The sequence below is a fragment of the Lissotriton helveticus genome, chromosome 10 (assembly GCF_964261635.1).
Source record: "Lissotriton helveticus chromosome 10, aLisHel1.1, whole genome shotgun sequence".
NCBI classification, from domain to species: Eukaryota; Metazoa; Chordata; class Amphibia; order Caudata; family Salamandridae; genus Lissotriton; species Lissotriton helveticus.
In genome coordinates, this window is record NC_136071.1 from 1,196,575,371 (window position 1) to 1,196,591,314 (window position 15,944).

At 53.6% G+C, this 15,944-nt stretch overlaps 1 protein-coding gene across 1 annotated transcript in view; it reads left to right on the forward strand.

The window, feature by feature from the left end:
- Positions 1–15,944, forward strand: part of LOC144784940 (uncharacterized) — a 327,184-nt gene that overhangs the window by 147,615 nt on the left and 163,625 nt on the right. The window contains exon 12 of the mRNA XM_078664054.1: positions 6,219–6,260. Coding sequence (XP_078520180.1) covers positions 6,219–6,260 — 42 coding nt within the window. The remainder of the gene's footprint in view (positions 1–6,218; positions 6,261–15,944) is intronic.

The following is a 15,944-nucleotide window of genomic DNA, read 5'->3' on the forward strand; positions in this document are numbered from 1 at the left end:
TGGATGAGTTGAAGCTCGCTGCCGATCCTCTTGCTCCTGAGGTTGAAGATGTGGTGGGGACAGGGGTTTGTGGGTGCTCCTGAGTGGATCGAGTTCATGATGGCTGTGGTGTTTTGTTGGGTGAGCTAGTCCCATACTATGAGCAGGTGGTTGTAGGTAATTTTGGGGTTAGCATCCGTGGGAGCTAGGAGACTAAGGGTGTCAGTGGCGGTGGGTTGGGGTTCGAAGTTTTTGTAGATGGAGGAGATCCTGTCTTGGAAAAAGTCCACCAAGGAGGCTCTGAATACTTGAGAGGGGGTGGTGGTGTGCACAATGGCATGGTCTGTCCAGGAGATCTCTGTGATGTGGCTGTACTTGACTCTGTCGCTGGCCATAAAGTTGGGGTCTAGCTTGTGTCCTGCATAGTGTTTGGGTCAGTGACTAGTTGGGAGAGGCTGACGTTCATACTTTTGGCGGGTTGGTAGTATTGGCGTCATTGAAGACATCAAGGTCTCCGAGGAAGATGTAGTGTTTGGAGTTGATGGCGAGTGGGGTATTGAATTCGGGGAAGGCGTCACAGAAACTGGGGCATGGTCCTGGAGGCGAGGGTGCCTCTGATGGTGGTTTTGTGTCGATTTGAAGTTGGAAGTTGAGGTCGATGTTAGTTGTCCTGCGATGATGTTTTTCTGCTATTGTTTATGGCCCATCGCTGAAACTGTGTAGTGTCCTTAGTCGAGGACAGGAAGCAGTCACCGTCATAAGAAGAACTCTCATAGATAGGAAGCAGGCGCAGATCAAGAAGAGCTCTCGGGTACAGGAAGCAGTCAGTCAACTAGGATTTATATATATAGCACGGCTAATCACCCGTGAGGGTATCCAGGCTCTTAGGGCATGGCTGCTAGAGGTTAGTTGAACAGCCAGGTCTTTAGTCATTTCCTGAATTCCAGAAGAGAGGATCCGTAGGTGAAGGGGAGTTTGTTACGGGATTTTGCCGCGATGTAAGAGTGTCCTCCACTGTTTCTTCAGCGGTTGCGGGGGTAGCAGGAGGTAGAGGGAGGTAGAGCGTAGGTGTCTGGAGGGTTGGTGGAAGTTCAGGCGGTGGTTGTTGTATACTGGTCTCTGATTGTGATGGGCCCTGTAGGTGTGGGACCAACATCTTGAATTGACATCTCCTCTGAATGGGGAGCCAGTGGAGCTAGTTGAGGTGAGGGGTGATGTGGATCTGCTTGGGGAGGTCAAGGATCGGTCTGGACGCTAAATTCTGTATAGACTGTCATCTCTTCAAGGAGCAGAGCGGTGATTCCTACGTAGAGTGTGTTGCTATAGTCCAGCCAGCTGGGGATTATGGGCTTGAGCGACTGTACGTCTGGTGTTGATGGGGCGCCATTTGAAAATCTTACAGAGAATGCGAAGAATGAAGAAGCAGGCGGAAGATAATGTGTTGATCTGGTGTTTCATGGTGAGCTTGCTGTCCAGGATACGTGCATGGTCTGTCGGGGTGGGTGCTGGTCCTAGTTCAGAAGGCAACCAGAAGTCGTTCCATGGGTAGGTGTTGCCCCAGAAGATCAGCACTGTCTCTGTTGAGTTTTAGCTGGTGTCTTTCAACCAGTTGGCAATGCCCGTCATGCACCGGTAAAATTAGCTTTCGTGGTGGAGGGGTCTTCTGATAGAGAGCGGAGGAGCTGGGTGTTGTCTGCATAAAATATGATGTTCATTCCATGGGTTCTGACAATGTTGGCCCATGGGGTCATGTAGATGTTGAATAGTGTGGGGGTACGGGATGAGCCTTGAGGGCCCCCCAGAGGATGTTCTTGGGTTCCGAGGTGAAAGGTAGTAAGCGGAGCCTCTGGGTTCTTCTGGTGAGGAAGGAGGCAATCCACTTGAGGGCGTCTCCTTGGATGCCAATGTGATGAAGCCTCTTGATAAGGGTGTGGTGGATACGGTGTTGAATGATTCTGAGAGGTCTAGGAGGCTTAGGGTTGCCGCTTCTTCCCGGTTGAGGAGGGTTCTGATGTCATCAGTGGCAGTGATCAGGGTCATTTCAATGCTGCGGTTGGTGTGGAATCCGAAGGGGGTGGGGGGCAGTCCAGAAGATTGCTGATCTCAAGGTGTTCCGTGAGTAGGCGGTTGATGGCTTTTTCAAGGACTTTGGTAGAAAAGGGAACAGCGAGATGGAACGGTAGTTCCTGAGTTTGCTGGGGTCGGCAGAGGGATTCTTGAGAAGGGATGTGACTTCTGCGTGTTTCCATACTTCGGGGAAAGAGGCTGTGGTGATGGATGAGTTGAAGCTCGCTGCCGACCCTCTTGCTCCTGAGGTTGAAGATGTGGTGGGGACAGGGGTTCGTGGGTGCTCCTGAGTGAATCGAGTTCATGATGGCTGTGGTGTTTTGTTGGGTAAGCTAGTCCCAGACTATGAGCACGTGGTTGTAGGTAGTTTTGGAGTTAGCATCCGTGGGAGCTAGGAGACTAAGGGTGTCAGTGGCGGTGGGTTGGGGTTCGAAGTTTTGGTAGATAGAGGAGATCCTGTCTTGGAAGAAGTCCACCAAGGAGTCTCTGAGTACTTGAGAGGGGGCGGTGGTGTTGTTTTTGGTGGCTGAGGGGTTGGAGAACTCTCTGACGAAGTTGAAGACTTCGTTGCTGTGGTTAGAGCTGGTTTCGATGCAGTCTATTAGTGTGGTTCTTTTAATCTTTTTCAGTAGCTTGTGGTATTGGTTGGGGGATGACTTGAAGGTGGCTCGGTCTGTGAACTCCTTGCTTGTGGGCCATTTCCTTTCTAGTTGCTTGCAGTTGTGTTTTGTGGTCCTCAGTTCAGTGGTGTGCCAACTGGCTTGTTTGGTGGCAGGTCTCTTGAGTATGGTAAGCTTCACGGGGTGACTCTGTTGGTGAAATCGGTGAACCTGGTGGAGAGGTTTTACACAGCCTGTTTTACATTGGTTGCGGGGTCAGAGCAGGAGGTGTTGGTCCACTGGCACTATCATACTTTGTTCCAGCTGTGGTATGAGGAGCTGGGCGGCTTGGTGGCGGTGCCGGGGAATCCTGTGATGGTGCAGGGCACAATGGCATGGTCTGTGTAGGAGAGCTCTGTGATGTGGCTGTACTTGACTCTGTCGCTGGCCATAACGTTGGGGTCTAGTGTGTGTCCTGCGTAGTGTTTGGGGTCAGTGATTAGTTGGGAGAGGCTGATGTTCATACTTTTGGGGGGTTGGAAGTATTGGAGTCATTGAAGACATCAAGGTCTCCGAGGAAGATGTAGTGTTTGGAGTCGATGGCGAGTGGGGTATTGAATTCGGGGAAGGCGTCACAGAAACTGGGGCATGGTCCTGGAGGCGAGGGTGCCTCTGATGGTGGTTTTACTGTTGATTTGAAGTTGGAAGTTGAGGTGTTCCATGATCGGAGAGGTGTCGTCTGCAGCAGTGGTGCAGTGGATGCTTTATTAGTAAAGCCAGGTTTCTGTGAGAAAGACTATGTCGGGGTGAGGGATGTTGTCTCAGATCTCAGTGGCGTGCTAGCAGAGTGATCGTGAATTGAGCAGGAGGCAGTGGAGTATTTCTGAAGCCGTCGTAGTTGATGTGGTCGGCGTGATGGTGGTTGTAGTGAGTGCGGGTGCTCTGGTGTTGCAGGATAAGATGCAGTGCAGCAGGCAAAAACTCCTACAGTGGAACGTGGAGAAGTGCGTTAGCAGTTGTTGTAGCATGGTTTGTGGTTGCAGAGCTCGGAGCGGGGTCGCAACGTATCTATGAGAGGTGGGAGAACCAAGTTTCTTGGTGCTAGGTGCGGTCCAGGCGTGGACGGGCGCAGACTGGCTTGCCTTTGGCACACCGGCAGGGTGCCCGCTGCATGGGTGTACTGCACGTCTGCACTGCGGCCTCCATTGTGTAGGTCCTGTGAAGAGGGAGGGGCGCTCAAAGGGGTTGCGCTGCAGTATCCATTAAGTAGGTCCTGGGAGAAGAGAGGGGCGCTAGGTGGTGGTGGTGGTGGGCGGGGCTGGCGGGAGCTGCTGAGAGTCAAGGACATGGGAAGAGCTCTCAGGGACAGGAAGCAGTCAAGAGCAAGGGAAGAGTTCTTGGGGGCAGGAAGCAGTCTCATGCACAGGAGGAGCTCTTGTGGGCTGGAAGCAGTCTCATGCACAGGAGGAGCTCTTGTGGGCTGGAAGCAGTCTCATGCACAGGAGGAGCTCTCGTGGACAGGAAGCTAGCCATTCGGAGAGCTCTAAGGGCCATGAAGCAGTAACAAGCATCAGAATGAGTTCTGGGGCACAGGAAGCAGTCAAGGGCATGGGAAGCGCTCTCAGGACAGGAAGCAGTCAAGGTATAGGAAGCAGTTGCAACGAGATCAAGCACACACAGGAAGCAGTCACAGGCACATAAGGAGAGCTCATGGACAGGAAGCAGTCACAGCCATATGAAGGGTTCTAAAGAACAGGAAGCAGTCACAGGTATAGGAAGAATTCACAGGCATAGGAAGAGCTCCCATGGACAGGAAGCAGTCACAGGCACAGAAAACATTAACAGCCATAGGAAGCAGCCACAAACAGCAAATATTCACAGGCAGAGGAAGCACTTACAGGCAGAGGAAACATTCACATGAAAAGGAAGAAGTTGCAAAGAGAGCAAGCACACACAGGAAGCTGTCATAGGCACAGGAGGAGAGTTCATGCACAGGAAGCATTCACAGCCATAGGACAAGTTCTAAGGAACAGGAAGCAGTCACAGGCATAGGAAGAATTCACAGGCATAGGTAGAACTCTCAGGGATAGAAAGCAGTCACAGGTATAGGAGGCAGTAATAATGAGAGCAGGCAAATACAGGAAGCAGTCACGGGTACAGGAGGAGAGCTCATGGACAGGAAGCAGTCACAGCTATATAAAGAGTTCTAAGGAACAGGAAGCAGTCACAGGCCTAGGAAGAGCTCTATTGGACAGTTAGCAGTCACAGGCATAGGAAAAGCTCTCAGGGGCAAGAAGCAGTCACAAGCATAGGAAGATCTCTAAGGGACAGGAAGTAGTATCAGACATAGGTCGTGCTCTCAGTGACAAAGAAGCAGCCACAGGCATAGGAAGAATTCACAGGCATAGGTAGAGCTCTCAGGGATAGAAAGCAGTCACAGGTATAGGAGGCAGTCACAATGAGAGCAGGCAAACACAGGAAGCAGTCACGGGTATAGGAGGAGAGCTCATTGACAGGAAGCAGTCACAGCTAGATGAAGAGTTCTAAGGAACAGGAAGCAGTCACAGGCATAGGAAGAGCTCTATTGGACAGTTAGCAGTCCCTGTCGTAGGAAGAGCTCAAAGGGACAGGAAGCAGTCACGGGTATAGGAAGCCGTCGCAGTGAGAGCAAGCACACACAGGAAGCAGTCACAGCCACAGGTCGCGAGGTCATGGACAGGAAGCAGGCTCAGCTATATGAAGAGTTCTAAGGGACAGGAAGCAGTCACAGGCATAAGTAGAGCTCTCAGGGACAGAAAGCAGTCACATGAATAGGAAGCAGTCACAATGAGAGCAGGCAAACACAGGAAGCAGTCACGGGTACAGGAGGAAAGCTCATGGACAGGAAGCAGTCACAGCTAGATGAAGAGTTCTAAGGAACAGGATGCAGTCACAGCTATATGAAGAGTTCTAAGGAACAGGAAGTAGTCACAGCTATATGTATATGAAGAGTTCTAAGGAACAGGAAGTAGTCACAGCTATATGAAGAGTTCTAAGGAACAGGAAGTAGTCACAGCTATATGAAGAGTTCTAAGAAACAGGAAGTAGTCACAGCTATATGAAGAGTTCTAAGAAACAGGAAGTAGTCACAGCTATATGAAGAGTTCTAAGGAACAGGAAGTAGTCACAGCTATATGAAGAGTTCTAAGAAACAGGAAGTAGTCACAGCTATATGAAGAGTTCTAAGAAACAGGAAGTAGTCACAGCTATATGAAGAGTTCTAAGGAACAGAAAGTAGTCACAGGTATTGGAAGAGCTCTAAGGGACAGTGAGCAGTCACTGCAATAGGAAAAGCTCTATGGGACAGGAAGCAGTCACAGATATAGGAAACATTAATAGGCATAGGAAGCATTCACATGCATAGGGAGTGGTCACAAAGAAAGCAGGCACCCACAGAGATAGGAAACACTTGCCTAGGAAGGCCAAGGAGCCTTCACCAGAGAGACCCTCAGGGTTGATACCTCCTTTCTTTATCCAGGGAGCTCGAATGCCTTGCCTGTCGAGTGACTTTGCTTCTCTCTCTTCCATTTACAGGAGTCCAACACAAGATATCCCCGCGCCCTTCAAGGCCAGCTGGTGAGTACCTGGCTGCAGGGCAGTGACATGTTGACACTCACTGGAGTAGAGCTTGGAGGCTTGTAAGGTGTAAAAATTGTGTGCAGTGCATGAGGTGACCCCATTTTGAAACCTCTCACCTCTACTTTCTGTCAATGTCACCAATATTAACAACCTAAAATCGCCTGCAACGCCCACACGCGTGCCATGCTAGAGGCATGAACTGATGCCACAGTAAGTCTTTACTTAGCTACTGACAAGACTCGTTCTCACTGGTAAGCCAACGTTTGGGTCCAGGCAGGAACCTTGCAACGTGCTGATCATGTGGGACGCAATACCCAAGTCACTTCCGGCCAGGCATCCATCGTTAGACCCAGTTACAAGTTGGCCGTATGTAGTGCCAGGTTACCAGGGCCCAGGATCCAGCACACTGTCCATGTTTGCGCCTGGCACACCCATAGCTAGGGGTGACACGCAAATACTGAGGCAGTCAGTGTGCCTCCTGGCAGAGTCTTTGTCTCCACAGTCAGTGTGCCTCCTGGCAGAGTCTCTGTCTCCACAGTCAGTGTGCCTCCTGATAGAGTCTTTGTCCCTGTGGTCAGTGTGCCTCCTGGCAGAGTCTTTGTCTCTGCAGTCAGTGTGCCTCCTGGCAGAGTCTTTGTCTCCACACTCAGTGTGCCTCCTGGTAGAGTCTTTGTCTCCACACTCAGTGTGCCTCCTGGCAGAGTCTTTGTCTCCCCAGTCAGTGTGCCTTCTGGCAGAGTCTTTGTCTCTGCAGTCAGTGTGCCTCCTGGCAGATTCTTTGTCTCCTCAGTCAGTGTGCCTCCTGACAGAGTCTTTGTCTCCTCAGTCAGTGTGCCTCCTGGCAGATCATTTGTCTCCACACTCAGTGTGCCTCCTGGCAGAGTCTTTGTCTCTGCAGTCAGTGTGCCTCCTGGCAGATTATTTGTCTCCCCAATCAGTGTGCCTCCTGGCAGAGTCTTTGTCTCTGCAGTCAGTGTGCCTCCTGGCAGAGTCTTTGTCACTGCAGTCAATGTGCCTCCTGGCAGAGTCTTTGTCTCTTCAGTCAGTGTGCCTCCTGGCAGAGTCTTTGTCACTGCAGTCAGTGTGCCTCCTGGCAGAGTCTTTGTCACTGCAGTCAGTGTGCCTCCTGGTAGAGTCTTTGTCTCTGCAGTCAGTGTGCCTCCTGGCAGAGTCTTTGTCTCTGCAGTCAGTGTGCCTCCTGGCAGAGTCTTTGTCACTGCAGTCAATGTGCCTCCTGGCAGAGTCTTTGTCTCTTCAGTCAGTGTGCCTCCTGGCAGAGTCTTTGTCACTGCAGTCAGTGTGCCTCCTGGCAGAGTCTTTGTCACTGCAGTCAGTGTGCCTCCTGGTAGAGTCTTTGTCTCTGCAGTCAGTGTGCCTCCATGCAGAGTCTTTGTCTCTGCAGCCAGTGTGCCTCCTGGCAGAGTCTTTGTCTCCCCAGTCAGTGTGCCTCCTGGCAGAGCCTTTGTCTCCGCATTCAGTGTGCCTCTTGGCAGAGTCTTTGTCTCTGCAGTCAGTGTGCCTCCTGGCAGAGTCTTTGTCTCCGCAGTCAGTGTGCCTCCTGGCAGAGTCTTTGTCTCTGCAGTCAGTGTGCCTCCTGGCAGAGTCTTTGTCCCTGTGGTCAGTGTGCCTCCTGGCAGAGTCTTTGTCTCCCCAGTCAGTGTGCCTCTGGCAAAGTCTTTGTCTCCACACTCAGTGTGTCTCCTCGCAGAGTCTTTGTCTCCACACTCAGTGTGCCTCCTGGTAGAGTCTTTGTCTCCACAGTCAGTGTGCCTCCTGGCAGAGCCTTTGTCTCCGCAGTTAGTGTGCCTCCTGGCACAGTCTTTGTCTCTGCAGTCAGTGTGCCTCCTGGCAGAGTGTTTGTCTCCCAAGTCAGTGTGCCTCCTGGCAGAGTCTTTGTCTCTGCAGTCAGTGTGCCTCCTAGCAGAGTCTTTGTCTCCCCAGTCAGTGTGCCTCCTGGCAGAGTCTTTGTCTCTGCAGTCAGTGTGCCACCTGGCAGAGTCTTTGTCTCCACAGTCAGTGTGCCTCCTGGCTGAGTCTTTGTCTCTGCTGTCAGTGTGCCTCCTGGCAGAGTCTTTGTCTCTGCTGTCAGTGTGCCTCCTGGCTGAGTCTTTGTCTCCGCAGTCAGTGTGCCCCCTGGCAGAGTCTTTGTATCCCCAATCAGTGTGCCTCCTGGTAGAGTCTTTGTCTCTGCTGTCAGTGTGCCTCCTGGCAGAGTCTTTGTCTCCCCAATCAGTGTGCCTCCTGGCAGAGTCTTTGTCTCTGCAGTCAGTGTGCCTCCTGGCAGAGTATTTGTCTCCCCAGTCAGTGTGCCTCCTGGCAGAGTCTTTGTCTCCACAGTCAGTGTGCCTACTGGCAGAGTCTTTGTCTCCGCATTCAGTGTGCCTCCTGGCAGAGTCTTTGTTTCTGCAGTCAGTGTGCCTCCTGGCAGAGTCTTTGTCTCCCCAGTCAGTGTGCCTTCTGGCAGAGTCTTTGTCTCCCCAGTCAGTGTGCCTCCTGGCAGAGTCTTTGTCTCCGCAGTCAGTGTGCCTCCTGGCAGAGTCTTTGTCTCTGCAGTCAGTGTGCCTCCTGGCAGAGTCTTTGTCTCTGCAGTCAGTGTGCCTCCTGGCAGAGTCTTTGTCTCCCCAGTCAGTGTGCCTCCTGGCAGAGTCTTTGTCTCTGCAGTCAGTGTGCCTCCTGGCAGAGTCTTTGTCTCCACAGTCAGTGTGCCTCCTGGCAGAGTCTTTGTCTCTGCTGTCAGTGTGCCTCCTGGCAGAGTCTTTGTCTCTGCTGTCAGTGTGCCTCCTGGCAGAGTCTTTGTCTCCGCAGTCAGTGTGCCCCCTGGCAGAGTCTTTGTCTCCCCAATCAGTGTGCCTCCTGGTAGAGTCTTTGTCTCTGCTGTCAGTGTGCCTCCTGGCAGAGTCTTTGTCTCCCCAATCAGTGTGCCTCCTGGCAGAGTCTTTGTCTCCACATGCAGTGTGTCTCCTGGCAGAGTCTTTGTCTCTGCAGTCAGTGTGCCTCTTGGCAGAGTCTTTGTCTCCACACTCAGTGTGTCTCCTCGCAGAGTCTTTGTCTCCACACTCAGTGTGCCTCCTGGTAGAGTCTTTGTCTCCACAGTCAGTGTGCCTCCTGGCAGAGCCTTTGTCTCCGCAGTTAGTGTGCCTCCTGGCACAGTCTTTGTCTCTGCAGTCAGTGTGCCTCCTGGCAGAGTGTTTGTCTCCCAAGTCAGTGTGCCTCCTGGCAGAGTCTTTGTCTCTGCAGTCAGTGTGCCTCCTAGCAGAGTCTTTGTCTCCCCAGTCAGTGTGCCTCCTGGCAGAGTCTTTGTCTCTGCAGTCAGTGTGCCACCTGGCAGAGTCTTTGTCTCCACAGTCAGTGTGCCTCCTGGCTGAGTCTTTGTCTCTGCTGTCAGTGTGCCTCCTGGCAGAGTCTTTGTCTCTGCTGTCAGTGTGCCTCCTGGCTGAGTCTTTGTCTCCGCAGTCAGTGTGCCCCCTGGCAGAGTCTTTGTATCCCCAATCAGTGTGCCTCCTGGTAGAGTCTTTGTCTCTGCTGTCAGTGTGCCTCCTGGCAGAGTCTTTGTCTCCCCAATCAGTGTGCCTCCTGGCAGAGTCTTTGTCTCTGCAGTCAGTGTGCCTCCTGGCAGAGTATTTGTCTCCCCAGTCAGTGTGCCTCCTGGCAGAGTCTTTGTCTCCACAGTCAGTGTGCCTACTGGCAGAGTCTTTGTCTCCGCATTCAGTGTGCCTCCTGGCAGAGTCTTTGTTTCTGCAGTCAGTGTGCCTCCTGGCAGAGTCTTTGTCTCCCCAGTCAGTGTGCCTTCTGGCAGAGTCTTTGTCTCCCCAGTCAGTGTGCCTCCTGGCAGAGTCTTTGTCTCCGCAGTCAGTGTGCCTCCTGGCAGAGTCTTTGTCTCTGCAGTCAGTGTGCCTCCTGGCAGAGTCTTTGTCTCTGCAGTCAGTGTGCCTCCTGGCAGAGTCTTTGTCTCCCCAGTCAGTGTGCCTCCTGGCAGAGTCTTTGTCTCTGCAGTCAGTGTGCCTCCTGGCAGAGTCTTTGTCTCCAGAGTCAGTGTGCCTCCTGGCAGAGTCTTTGTCTCTGCTGTCAGTGTGCCTCCTGGCAGAGTCTTTGTCTCTGCTGTCAGTGTGCCCCCTGGCAGAGTCTTTGTCTCCCCAATCAGTGTGCCTCCTGGTAGAGTCTTTGTCTCTGCTGTCAGTGTGCCTCCTGGCAGAGTCTTTGTCTCCCCAATCAGTGTGCCTCCTGGCAGAGTCTTTGTCTCCGCAGTCAGTGTGCCTCCTGGCAGAGTCTTTGTCTCCCCAATCAGTGTGCCTCCTGGCAGAGTCTTTATCTCCCCAATCAGTGTGCCTCCTGGTAGAGTCTTTGTCTCTGCTGTCAGTGTGCCTCCTGGCAGAGTCTTTGTCTCCGCAGTCAGTGTGCCTCCTGGCAGAGCCTTTGTCTCCGCAGTTAGTGTACCTCCTGGCAGAGTCTTTGTCTCTGCAGTCAGTGTGCCTCCTGGCAGAGTCTTTGTCTCTGCAGTCAGTGTGCCCCCTGGCAGAGTTTTTGTCTCCCCAGTCAGTGTGCCTCCTGGCAGAGTCCTTGTCTCCGCATTCAGTGTGCCTCCTGGCAGAGTCTTTGTCTCTGCAGTCAGTGTGCCTCCTGGCAGAGTCTTTGTCGCCCCAGTCAGTGTGCCTCCTGGCAGAGTCTTTGTCTCCACAGTCAGTGTGCCTCCTGGCAGAGTCTTAGTCTCCGCATTCAGTGTGCCTCCTGGCAGAGTCTTTGTCTCTGCAGTCGGTGTGCCTCCTGGCAGAGTTTCTGTCTCCCCAGTCAGTATGCCTCCTGGCAGAGTCTTTGTCTCCGCATTCAGTGTGCCTCCTGGCAGAGTCTTTGTCTCTGCAGTCAGTGTGCCTCCTGGCAGAGTATTTGTCTCCCCAGTCAGTGTGCCTCCTGGCAGAGTCTTTATCTCCCCAGTCAGTGTGCCTACTGGCAGAGTCTTTGTCTCCGCATTCAGTGTGCCTTCTGGCAGAGTCTTTGTCTCTGCAGTCAGTGTGCCTCCTGGCAGAGTCTTTGTCTCCCCAGTCAGTGTGCCTCCTGGCAGAGTCTTTGTCTCCGCATTCGGTGTGCCTTCTGGCAGAGTCTTTGTCTCTGCAGTCAGTGTGCCTCCTGGCAAAGTCTTTGTCTCCCCAGTCAGTGTGCCTCCTGGCAGAGTCTTAGTCTCTGAAGTCAGTGTGCCTCCTGGCAGAGTCTTTGTCTCCACAGTCAGTGTGCCTCCTGGCAGAGTCTTTGTCTCCACAGTCAGTGTGCCTCCTGGCAGAGTCTTTGTCCCCCCAATCAGTGTGCCTCCTGGTAGAGTCTTTGTCTCTGCTGTCAGTGTGCCTCCTGGCAGAGTCTTTGTCTCCGCAGTCAGTGTGCCTCCTGGCAGAGCCTTTGTCTCCGCAGTTAGTGTACCTCCTGGCAGAGTCTTTGTCTCTGCAGTCAGTGTGCCTCCTGGCAGAGTCTTTGTCTCTGCAGTCAGTGTGCCCCCTGGCAGAGTCTTTGTCTCCCCAGTCAGTGTGCCTCCTGGCAGAGTCCTTGTCTCCGCATTCAGTGTGCCTCCTGGCAGAGTCTTTGTCTCTGCAGTCAGTGTGCCTCCTGGCAGAGTCTTTGTCGCCCCAGTCAGTGTGCCTCCTGGCAGAGTCTTTGTCTCCCCAGTCAGTGTGCCTCCTGGCAGAGTCTTTGTCTCTGCAGTCAGTGTGCCTCTTGGCAGAGTCTTTGTCTCCACACTCAGTGTGCCTCCTGGTAGAGTCTTTGTCTCCACAGTCAGTGTGCCTCCTGGCAGAGCCTTTGTCTCCGCAGTTAGTGTGCCTCCTGGCACAGTCTTTGTCTCTGCAGTCAGTGTGCCTCCTGGCAGAGTGTTTGTCTCCCAAGTCAGTGTGCCTCCTGGCAGAGTCTTTGTCTCTGCAGTCAGTGTGCCTCCTAGCAGAGTCTTTGTCTCCCCAGTCAGTGTGCCTCCTGGCAGAGTCTTTGTCTCTGCAGTCAGTGTGCCACCTGGCAGAGTCTTTGTCTCCACATTCAGTGTGCCTCCTGGCTGAGTCTTTGTCTCTGCTGTCAGTGTGCCTCCTGGCTGAGTCTTTGTCTCCGCAGTCAGTGTGCCCCCTGGCAGAGTCTTTGTATCCCCAATCAGTGTGCCTCCTGGTAGAGTCTTTGTCTCTGCTGTCAGTGTGCCTCCTGGCAGAGTCTTTGTCTCCCCAATCAGTGTGCCTCCTGGCAGAGTCTTTGTCTCTGCAGTCAGTGTGCCTCCTGGCAGAGTATTTGTCTCCCCAGTCAGTGTGCCTCCTGGCAGAGTCTTTGTCTCCACAGTCAGTGTGCCTACTGGCAGAGTCTTTGTCTCCGCATTCAGTGTGCCTCCTGGCAGAGTCTTTGTTTCTGCAGTCAGTGTGCCTCCTGGCAGAGTCTTTGTCTCCCCAGTCAGTGTGCCTTCTGGCAGAGTCTTTGTCTCCCCAGTCAGTGTGCCTCCTGGCAGAGTCTTTGTCTCCGCAGTCAGTGTGCCTCCTGGCAGAGTCTTTGTCTCTGCAGTCAGTGTGCCTCCTGGCAGAGTCTTTGTCTCTGCAGTCAGTGTGACTCCTGGCAGAGTCTTTGTCTCCCCAGTCAGTGTGCCTCCTGGCAGAGTCTTTGTCTCTGCAGTCAGTGTGCCTCCTGGCAGAGTCTTTGTCTCCACAGTCAGTGTGCCTCCTGGCAGAGTCTTTGTCTCTGCTGTCAGTGTGCCTCCTGGCAGAGTCTTTGTCTCTGCTGTCAGTGTGCCTCCTGGCAGAGTCTTTGTCTCCGCAGTCAGTGTGCCCCCTGGCAGAGTCTTTGTCTCCCCAATCAGTGTGCCTCCTGGTAGAGTCTTTGTCTCTGTTGTCAGTGTGCCTCCTGGCAGAGTCTTTGTCTCCCCAATCAGTGTGCCTCCTGGCAGAGTCTTTGTCTCCGCAGTCAGTGTGCCTCCTGGCAGAGTCTTTGTCTCCCCAATCAGTGTGCCTCCTGGCAGAGTCTTTATCTCCCCAATCAGTGTGCCTCCTGGTAGAGTCTTTGTCTCTGCTGTCAGTGTGCCTCCTGGCAGAGTCTTTGTCTCCGCAGTCAGTGTGCCTCCTGGCAGAGCCTTTGTCTCCGCAGTTAGTGTACCTCCTGGCAGAGTCTTTGTCTCTGCAGTCAGTGTGCCTCCTGGCAGAGTCTTTGTCTCTGCAGTCAGTGTGCCCCCTGGCAGAGTATTTGTCTCCCCAGTCAGTGTGCCTCCTGGCAGAGTCCTTGTCTCCGCATTCAGTGTGCCTCCTGGCAGAGTCTTTGTCTCTGCAGTCAGTGTGCCTCCTGGCAGAGTCTTTGTCGCCCCAGTCAGTGTGCCTCCTGGCAGAGTCTTTGTCTCCCCAGTCAGTGTGCCTCCTGGCAGAGTCTTAGTCTCCGCATTCAGTGTGCCTCCTGGCAGAGTCTTTGTCTCTGCAGTCGGTGTGCCTCCTGGCAGAGTTTCTGTCTCCCCAGTCAGTATGCCTCCTGGCAGATTCTTTGTCTCCCCAGTCAGTGTGACTCCTGGCAGAGTCTTTGTCTCCGCATTCAGTGTGCCTCCTGGCAGAGTCTTTGTCTCTGCAGTCAGTGTGCCTCCTGGCAGAGTATTTGTCTCCCCAGTCAGTGTGCCTCCTGGCAGAGTCTTTATCTCCCCAGTCAGTGTGCCTACTGGCAGAGTCTTTGTCTCCGCATTCAGTGTGCCTTCTGGCAGAGTCTTTGTCTCTGCAGTCAGTGTGCCTCCTGGCAGAGTCTTTGTCTCCCCAGTCAGTGTGCCTCCTGGCAGAGTCTTTGTCTCCGCATTCGGTGTGCCTTCTGGCAGAGTCTTTGTCTCTGCAGTCAGTGTGCCTCCTGGCAAAGTCTTTGTCTCCCCAGTCAGTGTGCCTCCTGGCAGAGTCTTAGTCTCTGCAGTCAGTGTGCCTCCTGGCAGAGTCTTTGTCTCCACAGTCAGTGTGCCTCCTGGCAGAGTCTTTGTCTCCGCAGTCAGTGTGCCCCCTGGCAGAGTCTTTGTCTCCCCAATCAGTGTGCCTCCTGGTAGAGTCTTTGTCTCTGCTGTCAGTGTGCCTCCTGGCAGAGTCTTTGTCTCCCCAATCAGTGTGCCTCCTGGCAGAGTCTTTGTCTCCGCAGTCAGTGTGCCTCCTGGCAGAGTCTTTGTCTCCCCAATCAGTGTGCCTCCTGGCAGAGTCTTTGTCTCCCCAATCAGTGTGCCTCCTGGTAGAGTCTTTGTCTCTGCTGTCAGTGTGCCTCCTGGCAGAGTCTTTGTCTCCGCAGTCAGTGTGCCTCCTGGCAGAGCCTTTGTCTCCGCAGTTAGTGTACCTCCTCGCAGAGTCTTTGTCTCTGCAGTCAGTGTGCCTCCTGGCAGACTCTTTGTCTCTGCAGTCAGTGTGCCCCCTGGCAGAGTCTTTGTCTCCCCAGTCAGTGTGCCTCCTGGCAGAGTCCTTGTCTCCGCATTCAGTGTGCCTCCTGGCAGAGTCTTGGTCTCTGCAGTCAGTGTGCCTCCTGGCAGAGTCTTTGTCGCCCCAGTCAGTGTGCCTCCTGGCAGAGTCTTTGTCTCCCCAGTCAGTGTGCCTCCTGGCAGAGTCTTAGTCTCCGCATTCAGTGTGCCTCCTGGCAGAGTCTTTGTCTCTGCAGTCGGTGTGCCTCCTGGCAGAGTTTCTGTCTCCCCAATCAGTATGCCTCCTGGCAGGGTCTTTGTCTCCCCAGTCAGTGTGTCTCCTGGCAGAGTCTTTGTCTCCGCATTCAGTGTGCCTCCTGGCAGAGTCTTTGTTTCTGCAGTCAGTGTGCCTCCTGGCAGAGTATTTGTCTCCCCAGTCATTGTGCCTCCTGGCAGAGTCTTTATCTCCCCAGTCAGTGTGCCTACTGGCAGAGTCTTTGTCTCCGCATTCAGTGTGCCTTCTGGCAGAGTCTTTGTCTCTGCAGTCAGTGTGCCTCCTGGCAGAGTCTTTGTCTCCCCAGTCAGTGTGCCTCCTGGCAGAGTCTTTGTCTCCGCATTCGGTGTGCCTTCTGGCAGAGTCTTTGTCTCTGCAGTCAGTGTGCCTCCTGGCAAAGTCTTTGTCTCCCCAGTCAGTGTGCCTCCTGGCAGAGTCTTTGTCTCTGCAGTCAGTGTGCCTCCTGGCAGAGTCTTTGTCTCCACAGTCAGTGTGCTTCCTGGCAGAGTCTATGTCTCCGCAGTCAGTGTGCCTCCTGGCAGAGCCTTTGTCTCTGCAGTCTGTGGGCCTCCTGGCAGAGTCTTTGTCTCGCCAGTCAGTGTGCCTCCTGGCAGAGTCTTTGTCTCTGCAGTCAGTGTGCCTCCTGGCTGAGTCTTTGTCTCCCCAGTCAGTGTGCCTCCTGGCAGAGTCTTTGTCTCTCCAGTCAGTGTGCCTCCTGGCAGAGTCTTTGTCTCCGCATTCAGTCTGCCTCCTGGCAGAGTCTTTGTCTCTGCAGTCAGTGTGCCTCCTGGCAGAGTCGTTGTCTCCCCAGTCAGTGTGCCTCCTGGCAGAGTCTTTGTCTCCCCAGTCAGTGTGCCTCCTGGCAGAGTCTTTGTCTCCACATGCAGTGTGTCTCCTGGCAGAGTCTTTGTCTCTGCAGTCAGTGTGCCTCTTGGCAGAGTCTTTGTCTCCCCAGTCAGTGTGCCTCCTGGCAGAGTCTTTGTCTCCCCAGTCAGTGTGCCTCCTGGCAGAGTCTTTGTCTCCGCAGTCAGTGTGCCTCCTGGCAGAGTCTTTGTCTCTGCAG